General features: G+C 36.6%; 1 protein-coding gene across 1 annotated transcript; it reads left to right on the plus strand.

Annotated features, from left to right (window-relative positions):
- Window positions 1-305: 305 nt before the first annotated feature.
- On the plus strand, window positions 306-15,627 carry LOC139135589 (uncharacterized). The gene is made up of 4 exons (XM_070703061.1): window positions 306-452; window positions 550-663; window positions 3,245-3,322; window positions 12,347-15,627. The coding sequence occupies exons 1-4, from the start codon at window positions 426-428 to the stop codon at window positions 13,145-13,147; spliced, it is 1,020 nt and encodes a 339-aa protein (XP_070559162.1). The 5' UTR covers window positions 306-425; the 3' UTR covers window positions 13,148-15,627.
- The last annotated feature ends 4,021 nt before the right edge of the window (window positions 15,628-19,648 follow it).

Raw genomic sequence — 19,648 nt, forward strand, 5'->3', positions numbered from 1 at the left:
TATTCCAAAGTTTTCCAAATACGACAGAAAATATTATCAATCGACCTTTTGAACCTTAAAATTCTTTAAATCTAGGTATAAATATTTTTTTGCAAACTGAAAACATTGAGCTCATTCAGAGAAACGGAAAAACATACATAAAGCAATGAGCTTGTAAAATCGCGCATGCGCGTTTAATAAAATTAAGATTAAAAAGAATCCCGCCCACGAGAAGCTTGACTGACGTTCTCGAAGAAAATGGACAATTGTGATTGGCTAAGACTTGAGGGTAGCCAATTATGCATTCTGTTTTCTGGTTACGGTGTTGTGTTTATTTCCGCAATCTGATTACCATACACGTTGGAAACCACTGAGCTTCGATCCAGGTGATCAAGGTGAAACAGCTGAAAACAAGATTTATTCTGTGCTTTCCCCGCCGAATAACGATGGCTGCGAGCACGCAAGGGAGCTGGGTAAGTTAGAGATCTTCGTTATAGCAACGCACAATACTGTTCTCCTTCGAACCCGGTATCCTGTCTAATCGCTCTTTCTGGCATATCTGAATTTCAGTATCCGTCGGGCTTCCATGGACACTTTCGCAGTAAGATCAGGAACGACTTTGTGAACGATTATAGACAGCAAGCCAAACCCTCGCCGCCGCTGAAGTTCGTGAAACGTTTGTCGGTAAGTTCATAATTCACTGAACAAGTGTAGACAACGATGATCTTGGTCGGGCATTTTCGCGCTTGGATTGCTACGGTATCACAGAATACACTGAGACGGCAGCGGCCATAGACACCAACATGGCGTGACGCCACTATGGTTGTCCGGGAGCTACAAGGGTCATGCTTTGTTATTGATAACCATTGAGTTGAAAAGCCGTCGTGTGCGAATGTGAGCGATTGGCCCAGAAGCAATTTTGACAGGCAAAGCTCTCCGACTGAAGCAGACTTTAATCCCCTTGTGATTACACCTTTAACTGGTGAAATGCCAGTATGAAATAAAACTGTGTATCGGCGAACTTTTATTTAGACAGTGGTAATATTCCACACTGTTATTTTGTGTACCAACAGTTTCGACAGTGATACAGAGTTAGCCGAGCTGTAAACCACGGTTTCTTGGGATAGAGTGACAGTGTATAAACAGACTCGAAAGTAGAGACTTGTTGCTCCGTCTGAGCACTAATTACCACTCCCTCAGGTACAATGTCCATAGTTACATTGTATTTCGGGCCTGTTTGTTTTTAACTTGCAAGATCAAACCAAGGACAGGCTTAAAGTATGGACTTTACCAAATATTACACATCTGTTGTCCGAATAATATTTCCCACATGTGAGGCTATCCATTTTTGTATAAAATTAATAATATAATACTTATAGGGGTTTAACTTTTGACGACAGTGTGACCATGTCAATAAACAGAAAGCAGGCTGACCTTATCAAAAATTTACAAGATTTGTAAGGACTCAGAAAAGTCTTAAAAGTGACGAAGTGAATTCCAGCATGTACAGAGAGATGTGTACATTAGTCAGGGAATGATATTTGACAATGTCATCATTGTAGTGTTTCATTTCGACCTTGCTTAGAGCAGAAGGTATTTGCTGACATAAAACCAGACCTGTATATCCCCCTTATAATGACAGACTAAGGCCTCTCAATGTGCTGTATTCTGTGGACTTTAGACTGCGCTTGTGATGCACTTGATCTGCTAGAACCCTAAATCAAAATGAGTGAGCCAGTCTTTTAAACGAATACATCCTCATGCACCTGCATCCCTCCGCCTTTTTCCTTCATATTTAACTCATATCCTATTTATATCAACCTCTGTGAGTGATGATCACACTGTACTGCTGAGATGATAAATATAGTCAAGGGGCATAATGATTATGTTGCCTCAAAAAGATGTGATCATGACAGAAGCACATAGTATTCAGGAACACCAGTGCTGAGATTCTGAAATCAGGAATGTTATTATAAATCAAATGTAACAATATCTGAATAGGGAAAGGGTTCATTATCAATGCCAGAAATACACATGTATGTTGAAATGTGCACTGATTCATCCTCACATATTTCTATGGTACTCATAAATGTTACACCATGTAATAAATTGTCCTTGAACAAATACACTAAAATGAAAGAATAAAAACTGCAAATAAAATCACTGTTAAAAAAATAGGCAAATAAGTCATTTTAATTGTAGCTAGTAAATATGGGATTATATTGTGAACAAATTATGGAACACACAAACCTACTTGAACTCTCACCATGTAGCCGTCAATATCATGTTCATACTGTACAATTCAACAGGATTTCTGTTGACTGATATGAATAATGAAGTCTCATTAGCAAGTCACAAGTTTTTATCATTGAAACAAGCACATTATACAGGTACATGCACACCATCAAATCTCCAAAGTGCGACTAAGGAATTCAGATAAATTAGTTTACCAAAGTGTTCAAATTTAGTTAACATTGATAATAGCAAAACTAAATAACGTTAAAAAAACCCCACCAACTTGATCTTCAAACTACCTCATTAAGTTGTAGTTCTTCTCTGAAATTTATTTCATTTGACTTATATTTCACTATATTTATCTATCTACTTGTTGTAGATGGGGCTTCTGCAGTGTGGACAACTGTTTATGTCAATTCTGTTGACCTTTGTCAACTGTAAGAGTGTAAGCTGAGTGGCATGGGTATTATGTACTATATGACCAATCAAAATGGTGGCTTTCATGTGGTAGAACGCTAGTATCTGAATAATACAAATCAACGCACTTCAAGACTAGTCTTTTCTTGATCTGTAACATTGCTCACTACTGTTTTAGATCAGAATTAGTAAAACTATAAGAAAAAATAAAATGCTTTAGTTTCAAATATTGATATATAGTAATTAAAAAAAACTTGAATCAACAGGTGGTCACTGGTATGTCACGACAAGCAGCATACACTGGTACATTGAGTATGGTGTACATTTATTGTTTTCAATATTCTTGACTTTCTGCTAGACACTAAACACAGTGATGTACAGAGCTGCTTTGATTTAGCTAGGTCTTGTAAGAATTCCTACAGGTGAACAATTTCATGCAAACACACTACAGGCAATGGCTTTTTTAAGCATGTCTGACGTTTGTATGTTTAAAACAACTCCAGAATTCAGGATCGGTATATTTTATCATATTTTCAGGATTTCCTAAATGTTCACAACCTGGTCATTGTATGTTGTCTGTAATTTCATCTCTCTTATTTTTTCATTCTCACAGGAGAAACCTTCGGGTCATCAATTTTCTCACCATGACAACAGATTCTCCTTTCTGAACACAGTCACCTCCTTTCAAGATGTGAGTATTCCTGAATATTGTTGCCATGGAAACTCTTTTATTATTTGCATTCATCTGTTTACATCATGCATGCATGTACTGCCAAGACAGAAAATACCATACCGGGAGTTTCCAAACCATCAGATACCATCTACCAGGGTTTGTTGTTTGGTTTATTGGTATTAACTTGAACGGAGCTTTGTAAAACCTGACTCTGCCGATAATCTTTACTGTCCAAAGTTTTAAATTATGTAATTGTACATCAGCGTTGGTTTGTTTATATTTTAATCAATACAAGCTCACCTTTGGTAAAGTTTACAGATTAGCTGTTATTATTGCAGCCCCTTAATGTTACAAGACAGAACTATACCGTAATTGTCTTTGGACATGTTTAATCAATACTACACACTTGTAATATTACAAACCTAGACAATTTGATGCCCGTTTCTGTAAATACTACAGATATTAAATCCCTAACAAAGTTCCTGTAGCAATCAAACTTTGCAATCACATTAACAATAGGCATTTAAATGACAGTGTTTTAGGACCCATGGTCTTTTGGCAGTGAATGAACATTTTTACATGGCAGTACCAGTAGTTTTTGTTGACTGCATGATGTGTTACAGATATGTCTTTAAAGTCTCACTGTTTCCAAAACCAGAAAATATCATAAAATATGCATATAAGAACTAGCTTAAACTGACTTGAGTTTCGGAAAGACCCATACATTTTCAGCCTATTTCATGACTGGATATATTTTGTCTCAAAAGAAATTTTATTCAATATTTGCTGATTTCAGAATATCCATTCACAGGGATTGTATGTCTTCATCCCTGTATATCTGAGTTTTTACAATTATAATCCTCCATTCTTCCATGTGAATTCAGGGGGAAAAGGCATACTCAATAGAATCAGCCACTCCTGCATTTATCTTCAAAGTCCACTTCAGCAGAGATCAAACCCAAAGCCTTCAAATGTACCATTGTCATCTGACTTTTAGGGCGCTGTTTGTGAATGTGTCTTTGTTACCATCTATTATATTTTTCAAATGCAGACAGCAAATTCCCAAGGTCGGTCACAATAATATACAACTTGACATACGTAATGGTTTGTTAGATGTACCCAGTGCATTGTTGTGTTCTGTGATTGTTGACACACACCGGTGAACTGATTTCAATCTGACAAAGTAGCATTCTTTAGTCTTCAGACACACAAAAGTATTATTCAGTTTAATCAATGACTCCTTGTGTCCTGCTTCTCCCAAACACCTTGAACGGTTATGAGCCCATCTTGTTTCACTATTTACATCCACTCAGCATTCTCTATGCATACATTGTGCTGTATAATTTGAAATAAGAGGCCTTTTGTGATTCCTCCTTGAAATTGAATGGGAAGGCTGCTATTTTTAAGTCATGAAATGTTGCACACTCAGTCTGTTGAATTATTCCCTTAATACATGCACATTCGCTATATTTTTCACATTTCAACACTGAAAACTATACCCAGATCATATCAGCTGCAGGTATATTTTTATTTGAAATGATCACCACCAACAATTATACATCAACATGGAGATTCAGTGTTTCCACATTCAGGAAGATAATCCTAAATTGTCGGCCAAGTGCCATGTCACTCGTTCAAAAAAAATATATATATATACATATATATATTTTTTTGAACGAGTGACATGGCACTTGGCCGACAATATATATATATATAATATATATATATATATATATATATATATATATATATATATATATATATATATATATATATATATATATACATGTATACATATATATATATATATATATATATATATATATATATATATATATATATACACAAGTTTTATTGAATATATATATATATATGTGTCTGTGTCTGTGTGTGTATTACACCATCCGTACAAACTGATTAATTTATTGATATTCAACAAAAGCGTATGGTTGATGCACACCAGGCAAAAGTCATGACAACAAGCTTTGGATGATATTTACAATTTCCCATGGGGTTATAGGGTCAAACAAAGGTAATATTTGTCAGAAAGGACCTGTAGCCTATTGCTAGCCGCACTTGACACATTGTGAGTCAAAGCTACATGTACTGTACATTATAATTTACCTATTGCCTTACTGTTGAATAGCTAGCCCTCTTTAAACTGCCCAGTCAAAACCAACTACATGTACATGTCATTTTTAATGGCATTTACATTTATGTGAATACGTTATTTATTCTTATTCAAATGTGAAAAAAACTTAAGACAGCCTCAATATGCCAGTGAAAAGCAAACATTTGCCATTGTTATGTACAAGACATGTAACTGTGAAATCCAAAGTAGAAGGACTCCAGTTTAAGACGGTTTTGTAGGACATCAAAGATTTTACAAATTGCAATCATGTCAAAGTTTACAGGATTTACAGTCTCTTATGGTGAAGGGACTACATGTACATGTGAATGATTGCAATCGCCAGAACTCATCTATTTCAATTAGAATTCCCTTTTTTCTTATTTACTCATGTAATTAAGCAAACAATTCTTTTAATGGAATATTAATTGAAATGGAATGCACATTGCAAATGCAGAGGACGACTTCTCAATTTCAATTAGTCGGTTTGCGTACTGGGACACGCTTGATTAAACATACAAATGTAATAGTTAGCCTGTTGCCATGACAACATACATACGGTTACCGACTGCCTGGGTTTATGCTTTCAGCATTTTGTTTTGGGTTTTTCTGATTTCTATTGTGCTGTACGGTGTGTGCGTTCACGGTAATTGTAAGCCAATACCACTTTATTGTAACCATTTACTTTCTGAGAGGCCTGAGTAAATGCAATGCAACAATATGCTGCATTTGGCACGACAAAAATTGTGAACCATTCACTTGTATCCGTGTAGCTATCGGATTTAGGGCAAAGCCATGCATAAACACAAATCCTTTATCTATATTATTCCTGCTGCTGTTTGAAATTAGCGCATTAGGTAATTTAAAGCATGGGCGACACAGACACCCCTTTGAGAAAACTTTCAGGGTCACTGCATCTGTTATAAAGGCTTGATTTGATTACATTGAAACAGACTCAGTCCAATGCACAACAACTGCTGTGATAAGTATTTGTACCATGATCCTACTGACATTCAAATTGAATAGTAATAAAAGATCCACATTTTTCAGCACTGCCTTTACATAAGACATGGAAAGCATACAGTGTACGTTCCATCTTCTTTGAAAACTCAGTCTTTCCACAAAGATATGTGATATATCAATAGTATGTACATACATATAGTTTTAACTTTCTGCTATAGGCATTTGTAACATGGATATCTCATGCGAAATTGTATGTGGTTAAAATCCTGTAATAATCCTTCACATAGATAATTAACACAGCAAACAGAGATACATGTAACATAACAATCTTTTGACTCAATTTGCTCTTTGTCAGTTCATTTGAAATTGGTAAATTTTGAAATTTTGAATTTTTAACTGCTTGAAACAATGTCAATACTATGTATGTAAATATCAAAACCACTGATTTGGATTTGGAGCAATCTCCTGGTCAGATACATGCAATTTAGATCTGTGTCACAGTTTGTTTGTGAATATTGTCATTTATGAAATGTACATGTAGATGGGGGAGATACAATGTGAGAATGGATATAATTATGAAATATCATGACTGATTGAAATTGAAATACCTTGATGAAGTGAAAAAATGATGCATAAAGAAAAATGTAACATAACTGCAGGGCTTACATGTAGCAGCCATAGAAATAAAAATGATATACATGTATACTCTATAGTATGTACATACATTATACCCTATATGAAGTAATGTCATTGATTGTCATGTTTCCATAGCAACAGGAAAACAAACATGTTGTCATAGAAATGGGTCACCTGTTATTCATTGAAAATTTCTATTTCAAACAGTATCTGTCCAGTATAATTGCTTCGGCAAATTTTGTGTAATATTAAGCTTAAAAATGAAAATATCATACTTTGACATTTTTAATGTTATTTCAATTATTTATCTCAGCAGCTCATAAATGTACATGGTTGAAGTGTTATACTGTTTACAAGATATTTTAGTGCAGAAACAAAAGTCAATTTCAACAATTTGAAAAGAAATCATGTTTTTTTCATCTTATCGTATTAGAATATTTGTAAATTGTGTAATTTGTGAACAACAAAATAGAAGCTAGCAGTAATTGCATTAGGCAAGACAGTTGACAAACACAGAAACTTTTCATAAAAACCTCTTTAAGCATCGATTTACATGTATAAGCTTTATTGCTCTTGATTAGTACTGGATCAATAACATTAAACCTTTCAAAGCAGTCAAAGCGTCTGTCTGACTGAGTTTGAAACGTCTGAGAAAATCAATAGACTACAGTGAACAGGCTGTAATTGTATTGTACCTAAAAATTCTAGTATAAACATATTGCACTGAATAGCACGTTTGTGTCAGGGTGTGGTCCCTGGCAGGATTCAGCAGAAGACTTGTTCGCCACCCTTGAAATATTCTTGGTAATATTCAAAAAAAGAGAATTTGACTGCAATTTGGTAAAATTATCTTGAGCAGTAGCTACATGTATTGAGCTGAATATTACAAGCAGACACCAGGAGTATATCATATAAATAATGTACAGTACTCACAAAATTTTAAATAGATGATGTGCATGTATTCTTAACTTATGAAAATGAAGTTCTATTCAGATCTGTTGACTTGGAATCCTTTTCAGTGGGCAGTTCTAGAGAAACAAAACCTCCAGTAAGTGAATGTAAAAGACATCTGCAGGGTTCTATTGAATCTTAAATGAAAATAAGAAGAGGTTTCTTTGAAAACATTCTCACAATGGAAGTGTTTTCAAAGCAATTTCATTTTATAGTATGTTGCTTAAAGTGATGACTTCCCTGATTTTGCCAAAATTGAAAAGATACAATCTGACTATTGTGTTCACAATTTTTTGGTCAATATAATTTTGAAACGCTTTCGTTGAGAATTGAGATAAATACGGTGAAATCCAATTTGTGTAAGGATTTATTCAGTATGAACAGCAATGTACAACACACCACATATTTAATGAACTTTTACACAGTTTAGGAAAGTTGTCCTGGATAAAATAAAAATAGTTGATCATGAGATCTACTGCAATGCCCACAATGAGAAATATACAGGGGATAGATGGAGTCTAGAATAGACTCTAGTAGTAGAATCCTTACATACATTGAACACACTGATCATCAGTTTTATTGTCAACTACACGACAAATTATTGCTTTATTCTAAAACATTATCTGCAACTGTACACTTTGTATGTGGCTCTCACACCCCAACCCTCGGCCACCCCTGTCTTCCATGAAAACATGGTTCAGTCCTTTTTTAATCAATATTTCATGCCATCTCCAACAAAAACTTGCATCATGTTATTAAATTTAGATTTATTGTTGGTAAGGTGCATAAACCAAAGATTTGCATCTTATTAGCACTTTGCTTCTCTTCCATGTTTATTCATGGTATTGTTCCGAAACATCTCATGACTACTGTTTTGGTTCCGATTCCTAAAGACAGGGGAGGTGACATTTGTGATAAGTCAAATTATCGACCCATTGCTGTTGCGACAACTTTGTCTAAAATTCTTGAAAGAGTTTGGTTGCACCGCTGTACGGATTCTCTCGTAACCACCGATAATCAGTTCGGCTTCAAGCCTAATCATAGTACAGACATGTCAATTTTTATCTTGAAAGAGACTCTCAACTATTATAAAAAACATAATACCCCTGTGTTTGTTACTTTCATGGACGCCTCTAAGGCCTTTGATTACGTTAGACATGACATTTTATTTGAAAAACTTTTAACTAGAGGCGTACACCCATATCTTATTAGAGTACTGTCATACCTTTACAGATATCAGGACTTTGTTATCAGATGGAATGGGTGCCTTTCTGAACCATTCCATTCATTAAACGGGTTAAACAGGGAGGCATTACATCGCCGATACTCTTCACTGTTTATTTAGATAATCTTAGCAAATCACTTGCTTCTCTACCGTATGGTTGTCTCATTGGTGACTTTAAGATCAATCATCTGATATACGCAGATGACCTTGTTATTTTTTCCACCGGTTCTTACGGGCAGCAAATGTTAGTAAACGCTTGTGGTCATTATGGCAACGAATGCTCAATACTCTTTAATGAGAAAAAAACTGTATGTATGTTAATACAACCGAATGTAAGGAAGCTGCGACAAGCTCCGATATATTTGAATAATAGAATGCTTAACTATGTTTATGTGTATAAGTACCTTGGACACGTTATAACTTCTGATCTAAAAGATGACGATGACATTCAAGCTCAGACTCGCCTGTTTTATGTGAGAGGCAATACTCTTATTCGAGATTTTAAATTTGCATCGCTTTCAGTTAAAAATCACCTGTTTACTGTTTTCTGTGATGTGCCTTATTGTACGTATCTTGGTCTAATTTTTCTGTAAATGTTTTTAAGACAATGAGAAAAGCTTTTTATCAGGTTTATCGTAAATTGACAGGTTTCACATACAATCATGTGCAAAGTAACAGCCTTTTGTTTGTTAACTTATCGATTTTAACATTTGACGAACTGTTTAGAAAAAAGTCAGTGGGTTTTCTCAGTAGATTGCATATCTCTGATAACCCCCTTATTTCAGCAGTTTTGAATTTTTCCATTTTCACATATAGTAAATTATGGAAAAACTGGTGTAACTGGATTTTTTAACTCCTTTTCTGTAATTTACTTTTTATTTTTCTGTTTTTGTATATGGATTATTATATCTGAAATAAACAATAATAATAATAATAATAATAAACAGATCAAACCAAACAACAGACAGCAGATTGTGCTGTATGTACCTATATATGCCACATTCAGTCAAAGTGAACTAACTTGATCAAACAAATTTCCTGTCAGTCTGAAATTTCAATCAATCCTTTATTACTTGGTAATCAGCCATAATGGACTGATGGTTTACTTTCCAGGATATTGCACATGCCCCTGTATGACAGCAAAATCATTACTCATCGTGTGCTCAGTGGAGGGAGTCGGAAATTCCTGAAATGCCTAGGAGACAACACACAGTTAGCAAAAGTTTGGTTACCATGGGAACTTGATAAATGTCACAGAGAATGAGGCATTGTCATTGATGATCACTGAGTGAATTAACAATACCTTTGCACTTTCCTGGGTTCCTCACTCTAAAATCTCCGCTTAAAATTCATTGAACTTTGTGAAGAGAAGCAGAAATTTCAAGGATCTTTAAGTTGTGACATTACATGCTTTTACAGGTTGACGTTATTTGCTTCTTGCTGAACATTTTGCAAGATTAAAAGGCCAGTGACTGTAATGTTTGATGATTTTTCCACAATTTTTGTTTCAATGCCAACTACATTTGTACAGTTTCTTTGATCTACCCCCAAAGCATCTGATGTACACATTATTCAGCCTGTCAACTCAGCCTGTACATGTACATGAGTAGACTGCATTTCTGTTCTTGACAAGTGAATTCTAGTCCAGGCTAGAATTCATATTTAAACAAAAACAGTGCAGTTTACACATATAGATACTGTGTTGACGAGCTAAATAGAAGGTATTTCACCATGCTTTGACATACTACGACAAAAAAAAATGAAAAAATAATCAAAAGCTAATGTACATGTACATGTACTACACTGTAGCCCTTTTAAGTCACTCTCCTTCTACTAGGATCTGTTTAGCAAGCCATTATTTTAGTGAACTATAACATACCCATGGAATCCATGTGTATCAAGCCTATTTATAAGACAGGTTTGATAATGGTTCTTTGAAAATTTCAGTGACTTCTGCAGCTCTTATACATGTATGTCAGCTATTGATTATTATGTACCGTTCAGCAAAACATCATCACAAAGACAAATGACATTTCAATGTAAAACAAACTTTTTGATGACATGAAAACTTTAGGGATGAAACCAAGGGAACTATTGATGTAGGATTATACATATTTTCATGACAGAAGTCAAATTTGTAATACAACTAGAGTATACAGTGTATGCAATATTCCACTGACCTTTGAATATTCAATTAACAGGCTTAGTGAACTTCCATAAGTCAACAACATTTGGTCAAATTAATTTCTGACTAAATGAAAATACATTGTACCATGGATCATTTTTTTTTCAGAGACAAAGTTTATTCAAGAGTGATATGCAAATACTGACAATTCTGTCTCTGACTGGTAACCTGAATCCCATTGTACACAGGATACCACTGTTCTCATTTGGCGGCCTGTTTGCCATAGTTTTGTTTGTTGATATTTGGGCTGAGCTCTTTAAACTGTTAAGGTACACCCCATAGCAGTTGTTTACAATCATTACCGTGGTAATACAGTAGTATAATACATGTACTATCCCCTATATGGAGGCAGTCTCCAAATTGTAGATTAATTGGTCGTGTCAGTTGTTTTACTAATTATTCAATAACAATAGTTACAGTAGTTGCACACACTAATTAACTTTAACTTGTCCATCAAGCAGTAATTGTCCCTGTACTGCAATCTAATAACAACTAAGGAAAAACAAACAAAATCAGCTTGAAAAGATCAAAAACTATACATTCCATGCCAGATACTATACGTCTTTGAAGAGGTACTGTGCATGTACATGTACATACCATGTGGTTGTGTAGAGCTCATCCGAATTTTCCTGTCTCAGCAAGTGGATGCATTTAAACCTGCCTGTGGTTAGAAACAAGAATTCACTGTAAAAATCAAGTGTTTCAGTCACCGCTATCATGAGGCGCATACCATACAGAATTCAAATTATGTGCTATTTTTCAAACCAACAAACCCAGGAAAAAATTGCTTCACTTCATAGTTCATAACTTCATACAGTGTTCATAGAGTATTTATTTCCTTGTGGTTGTATTTTAAATCACAAGTACAGTAGCTTCAAGGGCAAGCTGACAAAAACATTCATCTCTGCTAATGTTATCACAATGTACTGAAATGATATTCATTCACTTTTTCAGGGTCTTGGAAAACGGAAGCTCCAGGGTAAACATACCAACATCTTCCGTCCCGACTTCATAGCATGGGTACCACACACCAGAGAAATACGAGAGATGGGGCCGTCAGTTTCCTCGTATAGGAACGACTTCAAAGAAACCTTGTCAGCTCCGGTTCACCAAATTTTGATTGATTCCGTGAAGAGACCAAACACGGCAAATCCAATCGTCCCACAGCCACCCATCGATGAACGTCCCATTACTACCTATCGATTTGTTCATAGACATTTACAACCCAATCCCAAAGTGAATACCAACATGAACACTGGTGAAGTAGAGGACGCTCCAGTGCCTTCTGTCAAATCTAATCAATACATCAATGTCAAAGTTCCGTCAGTTTATGATAGGAAGAAGCAACACCCATCCCTGACTCGACTTCGGAGGAGTCGTGCGGCGTCAGCGCCCCCTATCAGGGAAAGCGTGGCAATGTGTTTGCAGTGGTACAGACCAGAGTCGGAGAAAGTAACGCCGCTACAGTTAGTTGGAAGAGGAGGGGAAATCAACGTCAACCAGACATCGACATCGGCAAGTCAGGAAGTGTCGTTACCTTCCATGCCATTTCACACACAGACTGCACCGGCAGGTCTGCAACACACTACACTCCAAGCAACTCCACTAGTGCCAGCAGATATCCCAACAGCGCCCTCTATGTCAACTACTGTTCCAGAGTCAACGTACTCACCACCAACCACACAGTCTGTTCCTCCCCCAACTTTTGATACAGCACCTCAGCAACAAGCAGTCGATGTTTGCTTGGCAGAATAAGTCTTCTCCAAGTCATGTACAGTTTGGAAAAACTTTAAATTAGTCAACAGCTTCTTTGAATTACAGCAAATATTTACTGACCAGTTTCATAATATTTAAAAAAAAAATGTACCTTTATCATCCTTCTTGGGCATCCATCAACAGATTCCCCTTGAATTATTACAGATTTGTTGAACATTAAGTATAGCAGGTAGCCAAGTCATCTGAAAAGCGTTTTCCATCACATCGCATTCCAGTAATAGAACTTATGAAAGCTTTAAAGCATAATTTATGCAACACTTCTACAGCTGAGATCAAGAACACCCATGAAGGAGTGTCATTTTCATGTTTATTCTTCAAGTTTTTGTAAGTGTACCAACTGTGAGTGTAAGAAAAGAAAATTTGAAAAAGACAACAAGAAATCAAATAAGTCTCACAACGTGGAACGAAAGCTAAATGTTTCACCTGAATGACAAAAAAGAGCATTGATTTTTACCATCATAACGCCATTCTACTGCAAGAAATTCCCCTGCTTAAAATAGCAGGATTCCCAAAAGACATTTGCAACTATTCTGTATGTGATTAGTGGAAGTTTCCATTCACATGAGACTTTTCTATATCCACTTTTTTGCCTGATTCTACTTAAGTTTCAAGTTTTGGACAACTTTCACGATATGTTTGTAAATTCAGAATACTCCTCATGTTTCCATATTGGATAGGCTGGGTAAAAATTATCTAATTCAGCTAAATTCAAAGAAAACACCACATCAGATTTTCCAAGATTTGTAGGTTTGTTTTGTTATTTATAGAAATCATATGTCACATATAGCTCTTTTATATTATGTACAGTAATCATGCAACTCTAGTTGAGATGATTTCATGCAAGATGTTAAATCGTTTTCAGTTTTGAAATGTAATCTTTTGGAATATTTTGTTGTTGAAAAAAAATTCATGCATGAATGTGTGATGTCAGTGTAAGTATTTGTGAATTTACCCACATCAATGTCAACTCAACCTGGCTATCTCTTCCATGACTTCAGTTTCAGTCTGATTGAGGTAGGATGCATGCACCTCGAAGTCGAAAGACAACTTTTGCTCAAACTTTCCTCAATGAAGCTTTCAACCATTCTCATACCACATCAAGAATGAAAATCAGGGGTCACCATGCAAAATTTGGTACTAGAGAAACAGATTGCCAAACATTTTAATATTTGAAATTCAAAATGGCTGCCATTCCTGTGTTAACTCAATAGGAAAAATGTAAAATTTTCGATTTTGGAAAACTAAGAGGGTGAAAATTGTTCTTTCTCCCAGAGCTTTAAAGTGAGCCTCCGGAAGTGGTAGATCAAAAATTGATTGTTAAAATAAATAAGAGTCCCAATATCTGTCATCAGGTGCATTCTAACTTAACACTTTCAAAATCATAAAGACTTCAAGCCAACGAAAACTGTTAAACAAGAGGTCTTCACATGGACCCAGACATCCCTATTTTAAAGTGAATAGGCTCAAAAAAACCATGGAAACAAAGCACCAATATTTAACGACAGTTTTGAGTCTTCATGTCGTGACATCTGTGAACCCTTTGACCCTAGCAACTTTTTCAAATGAACATGATGTTGCAGACACAATATGGAAGATTTCTCCACCTAGAAATGTCACACAGGATACAAACTGTAGGCAGCCAAAGTGATAAATTTAATTATTGCAATGTGAATCCAGTCATGATGCCAGTTGTTTCCAACCTTTTGTAACTGTGTTGCTGAGTTCTGAGGAAATTATTCAAATGATCAGTAATGTAGAATCAATTTTATTTTTTGAAATTTCACTAAGGAACGTCTTTGTAACCTTTGCTTTGTTATTCACACACACACACTATCAAGTACACTTGCTTGCTGAATCGTACCGTTTTTGATGATTCTATTTGATTTTGATCATCGCACAAAAAATTTACAGTATGTGTTGTTTTTGAACTCAACTGAATCATTTCAACCCGTCCTCATAGACAAAAATACTCCTGTGCAATTCTATCAGATTCCCTCCAGCAACATGCTTTGTACAGTGATCTCAGTGTAAATGTTTTCCTGTAAAATAGACAACGAAGATTATTTAAGATTCCAAGCCAAAGTCACGTACTTACTTACTTACTGGTATTGAAATTTTGTGTGTTTGACTCCAAAAGTGAGAACTTCAAGTAACAGTTCCAGGTTTTTATAATGTAGAATGCCACTTATGGAGTAGAGGAGTTACTGTACAATCATTTTTGAATTTTTTTTAAAGTTGATAATCATTGAAATAAATGTATAAAGTCAGGGTATCAGTCAATGTTACTCTAATCTCTGAAATTTTGACCAGTTTAATTCAAATATGAAACATTTTGTTGCCATATGATCACTTTACAACATTTATTCCTAATTATAGTCTTGTATTATGTCCACTCAGTTGCACGTATTTGCAAAATTGCATATTTGTACATTTTTATATTAAAAAACATTTAAAATTCACATACTCTGTGATTTGTCTGTTTCTTCCAGACTTAAGGTAGTATGCACCTCGAAAGTGAAATACTTAAACTTTCGCTCAAACTTTCCTAAATGAAACTTTCAACCATTCTCTTACCAAATCAACAATAAAAATTGGGGGTCACTGTGCAAAGTTTGGAACTAGCGAAGCAAATTGCTCAACATTTTGCAATATTTGAAATTCAAAATGGCTGCCATCCCTGTGTTAACTCTATGGGGAAAATTAAATTTCGGATTTTCATAAAACTAAGATAGTGAAAGTTTTACTTTCTCCAAGAGCTTTAAAATGAGCCCCCACATGTGGTAGATCAGAAAAGAATTGTAGAAATTTGAGAGTCTGATTACTATCTGTCCCCCAGGCGCTTTCAGTTCACGCCTCGAAAGTGAAAGACTTAAACTTTTGCTCAAACTTTCCTTGAGGAATCTTTCCACCATTCTCTTTCAAAATCAAGAATAAAAATTGGGGTCACTGTGCAAATTTTGTTACTAGGGAAACAAATAACTCAAGATTTACCGATATTTAAAATTCAAAATGGCCGCCATTCCTGTGTTAACTCTATGGAGAAAAATAAAATTTTCGAATTTCGAAAAACTAAGCCGGTGAAAAGTTTTCTTACATCAAGAGCTGTAAAATGAACCCCACAAGTGGTATATCAGAAAAGAATTGTAAAAGTTTGAGAGGCGAAATTTGTGTCCCAGAGGCGCGTTTCTACCTTAAGAGGAAAAGGCTCTAATGCACAAAGCCACCATACCATTTTAACTGTAACATTTGCTGTCTGTGTGTTTCCATGTGTGGTGTGTGAGGTTCTTTTTACAACATAAATATCGTTCATATCGATTGTTGTGAACGCCAGTTGGCCTCCGTGACGTCGACAAAAACAATAGGCAGAAGTATTATCTGACAACGAGGGCGCACACTCTTTCAGTGACCATGTCCTGAGCATGTCCTGGGGCGAGTTCGATCTGCACGATCATGATTATGATATATGTGACATCATTTTCGAAATCGATGTTGTTTGCTCACGATCATGTTTTCAGTTGACATGGCTGCCCTCAGTGTTGACACAAAGAGCTGCAGCGTACGTAGCGACGCCCACAACTAGTTTATCGCCAAACGTTCCCATCAAATCGTCGTGTAGTTAATTGTACCTACTGTATGCACTCCTCGGTAGTACGCCTATAGCTAGCCTGCACTGTGTTCTGAAAATCTGAACAAATAAATGTTTTGTTTTTTGGGTTTTTTTCTTGCAAATTTCGTTGGAAATCAAGGTAGTTTATTTTTTAACAAGAAAGGCATGCCCTATAATTGGGTGCCAATCGTTGGTTGTTAATCTGAACACCTGTTGTAAATCCATATTCAAGCCCTTGTTTCATCATCAACAACAGAAACAAAAAAGTCAGGATTGAAAAGCATAACGGGTCAGGCGGCCCGTATATGTCCTGCCCTTTGGAATGTGACGCAAACATTAAACGCTTTGATAAATAGTTGATAATTAGTGCACATACAGCAGAGACGATCCAGAATTCGGACGCCTGATTGCAGAAGCAAAAGTTATAAACAGTCAGCGAAAGAGTGTGCAGGAGAACGCAGAGAAAGGCAGCTTCAACGAAAAGAAGGCACATCTTAGGGGAGCGTTCAGTTTTTACTCCCTGGGGGGGGGCGGCAAAATCTTGTCGCCGGTGTTCAGAAAAATATAGACCCCCCCTGCATTTTTTGTGAAAAAAAGATGACCCACCCTTTGTCGGACGAAAACATTGATGACCCCCCCCCCCCTGAAAAATACCCAAAACCCATATGTCAATTTACCCGCATGGTTTGGATTTGAACTCCGGTACGCGGCGCACTTTATTCGATGCCAGTGCACAAACTTCTCAGCCACATCCATTGAAACGTCTGTTAATTAGGACGACTGTAAGGCAATTTTTAACTTCATTTCCATAGACAACTCATGTCCATGGACATTGTATAAAGTAAACTTTATTGGAGTGGTTCGCCAAAGGCAGCCCTCCGGTTAAGAGGGTCATGGGCCATTACGTAAAGTCAACTTTATTCTAGTAAGCCACCAAAGGTGGCACGCCGGTAAAGAGGGTCGATCATGGCTATTGCATAAAGTAGACTTTACTGGACAGGGCCGCTGAAGGCGCGCGGCCATTACCATTATTCAGTGCGTGATCCCAGGGGTCCCTCAAAAATGTTTCTAATACAAGCCGCGGCTTCAATTGGGAATTTTACGGTAAGATTGCCATGGGGTATTACATAAGGTCAATTTATTGTAGTGGGCCGCCGCAGGCGGCCCGCCGGTAAAGAGGGTCAATCATGGGCATTGCATGAAGTAAACCTAATTGGAGTGGGCCGCCAAGGCGTCTGCCCGTTAAGAGGGTCATGGGTAATACATAATGTATATTTATTGTAGTGGGCCGCCGAAGGCGGCCCGCCGGTAAAGAGGGTCGATCATGGCCATGCCATAAAGTGAACTTTATTGTTGGTATTATGTTTTTGAAAATATGGTGACCCCCCCTTTCCTACCAGTGAAAAAGCGATGACTCCCCCTTTGCGGATTCCAAAATTATGATGACCCCCCCCCCTGGATTTTGCCGGGCCCCCCCGGCCGTAAAAACTGAACGGTATCTTAGCCACTAAGAAATGAACAGCAAAGAACAGAGAAAAAGCGATAGGACAACGAGAAAGGGCAAGAGCAAAAGAAAAAACAACCCAACAAGAAAATGCAAAAGATAAAATAATGACACGAAACAAAGGAAGAATATTAAAAAAGAATAAAGTTTTCTCTTCATCCTATCTTTTATCAGCTCATAAAACTGTACTTCTTACGTCTCTCTGAATAAAGCTGCGTTCACAAATAACGGGGAGGCGCTGGGGGAATCGCGATTGGATTTTTTTTTTCAGATCCCCCTCAATACCCTGAAAAATTTCAAGTCCCCCCATCTATTTGATCAAAATTTTTCAAGCCCTTCCCCTCAATTAAATACTTATTATGTATTTATTAGGGATGCACGCAAAGAAAAAATAAACATATTGGGCAGCTCTGCTCGCAGATGTCCAACACTATGAGGTTATCCTATGATATCCTACGATGAGGGTGCGTGCCACATCACACGAGTCGAAGTGTACGTTGGCAGGGAGGTCAAATAATGGTAGTGTCCTTGTAGCGTTTCTTATGACATATACATTGCGTTTGAACCAACAACAACGCAACGGTTATGTTCGTCGAATTTTATTGGCCAACAAAAACATGACTAATAAGCATAAACGACAATACAAACAACAACAACAGGAGTACATAAAAGGGCCCCTTTTATATACTCCTAGTATATTGGACGCTCCGGCCGGCCGCCCGCCCATGTCATACATAACTCATACACATACAGCAATTTTATCGAGTGCTGCTCCGCAGAAAGGAAACTCAAACTAACTCGGTCATGTGATATCAATATTTCATAATTACTATTTATTATTTTTAATAATTATGAAAATAATATCATATTTTAGACTATTCATTTCCGGTTGGCCTGTGCCGTTGTATGTGAGAGAGACTACAACAATATGAGAGACAGAATCGGCACCAGGGACTGTCGACAGTCTAGTCCTGTTTATGTATATGGTCACTGAACACCATCATTTCGGAAAATATGTGTATGTAGTTTTTTGTTTCGTTTCGTTTTGTTTTGTTTTTCGCAAATAACTTCTATCTCGCTTCGCCACTTCAATACATTTTTGTAGCCGCCTTTACCGCACTGGCGATGATTTTGCTGATGCTCAGAACACTGCGTGTCACATCGTGAGCACATACGACCAAGTCTCCTTTTGCCAAATTCGATGCGGTGTCTCACAGTTTACTGTCATGTTCGCTCCAACTCCGATACGCTTCAATAACGTGACGGTGTTTTTACACGGCAACGGAGTGTTGTTCGTACTTCTTAGAGCGTAGTGTCTCGATCAAGCATTCCTGCTTTACTTCACCGTGTACATGTCATGTACCTCACT

The sequence above is a fragment of the Ptychodera flava genome, chromosome 6 (genome assembly GCF_041260155.1).
Source record: "Ptychodera flava strain L36383 chromosome 6, AS_Pfla_20210202, whole genome shotgun sequence".
In the NCBI taxonomy this organism is placed as follows: domain Eukaryota; kingdom Metazoa; phylum Hemichordata; class Enteropneusta; family Ptychoderidae; genus Ptychodera; species Ptychodera flava.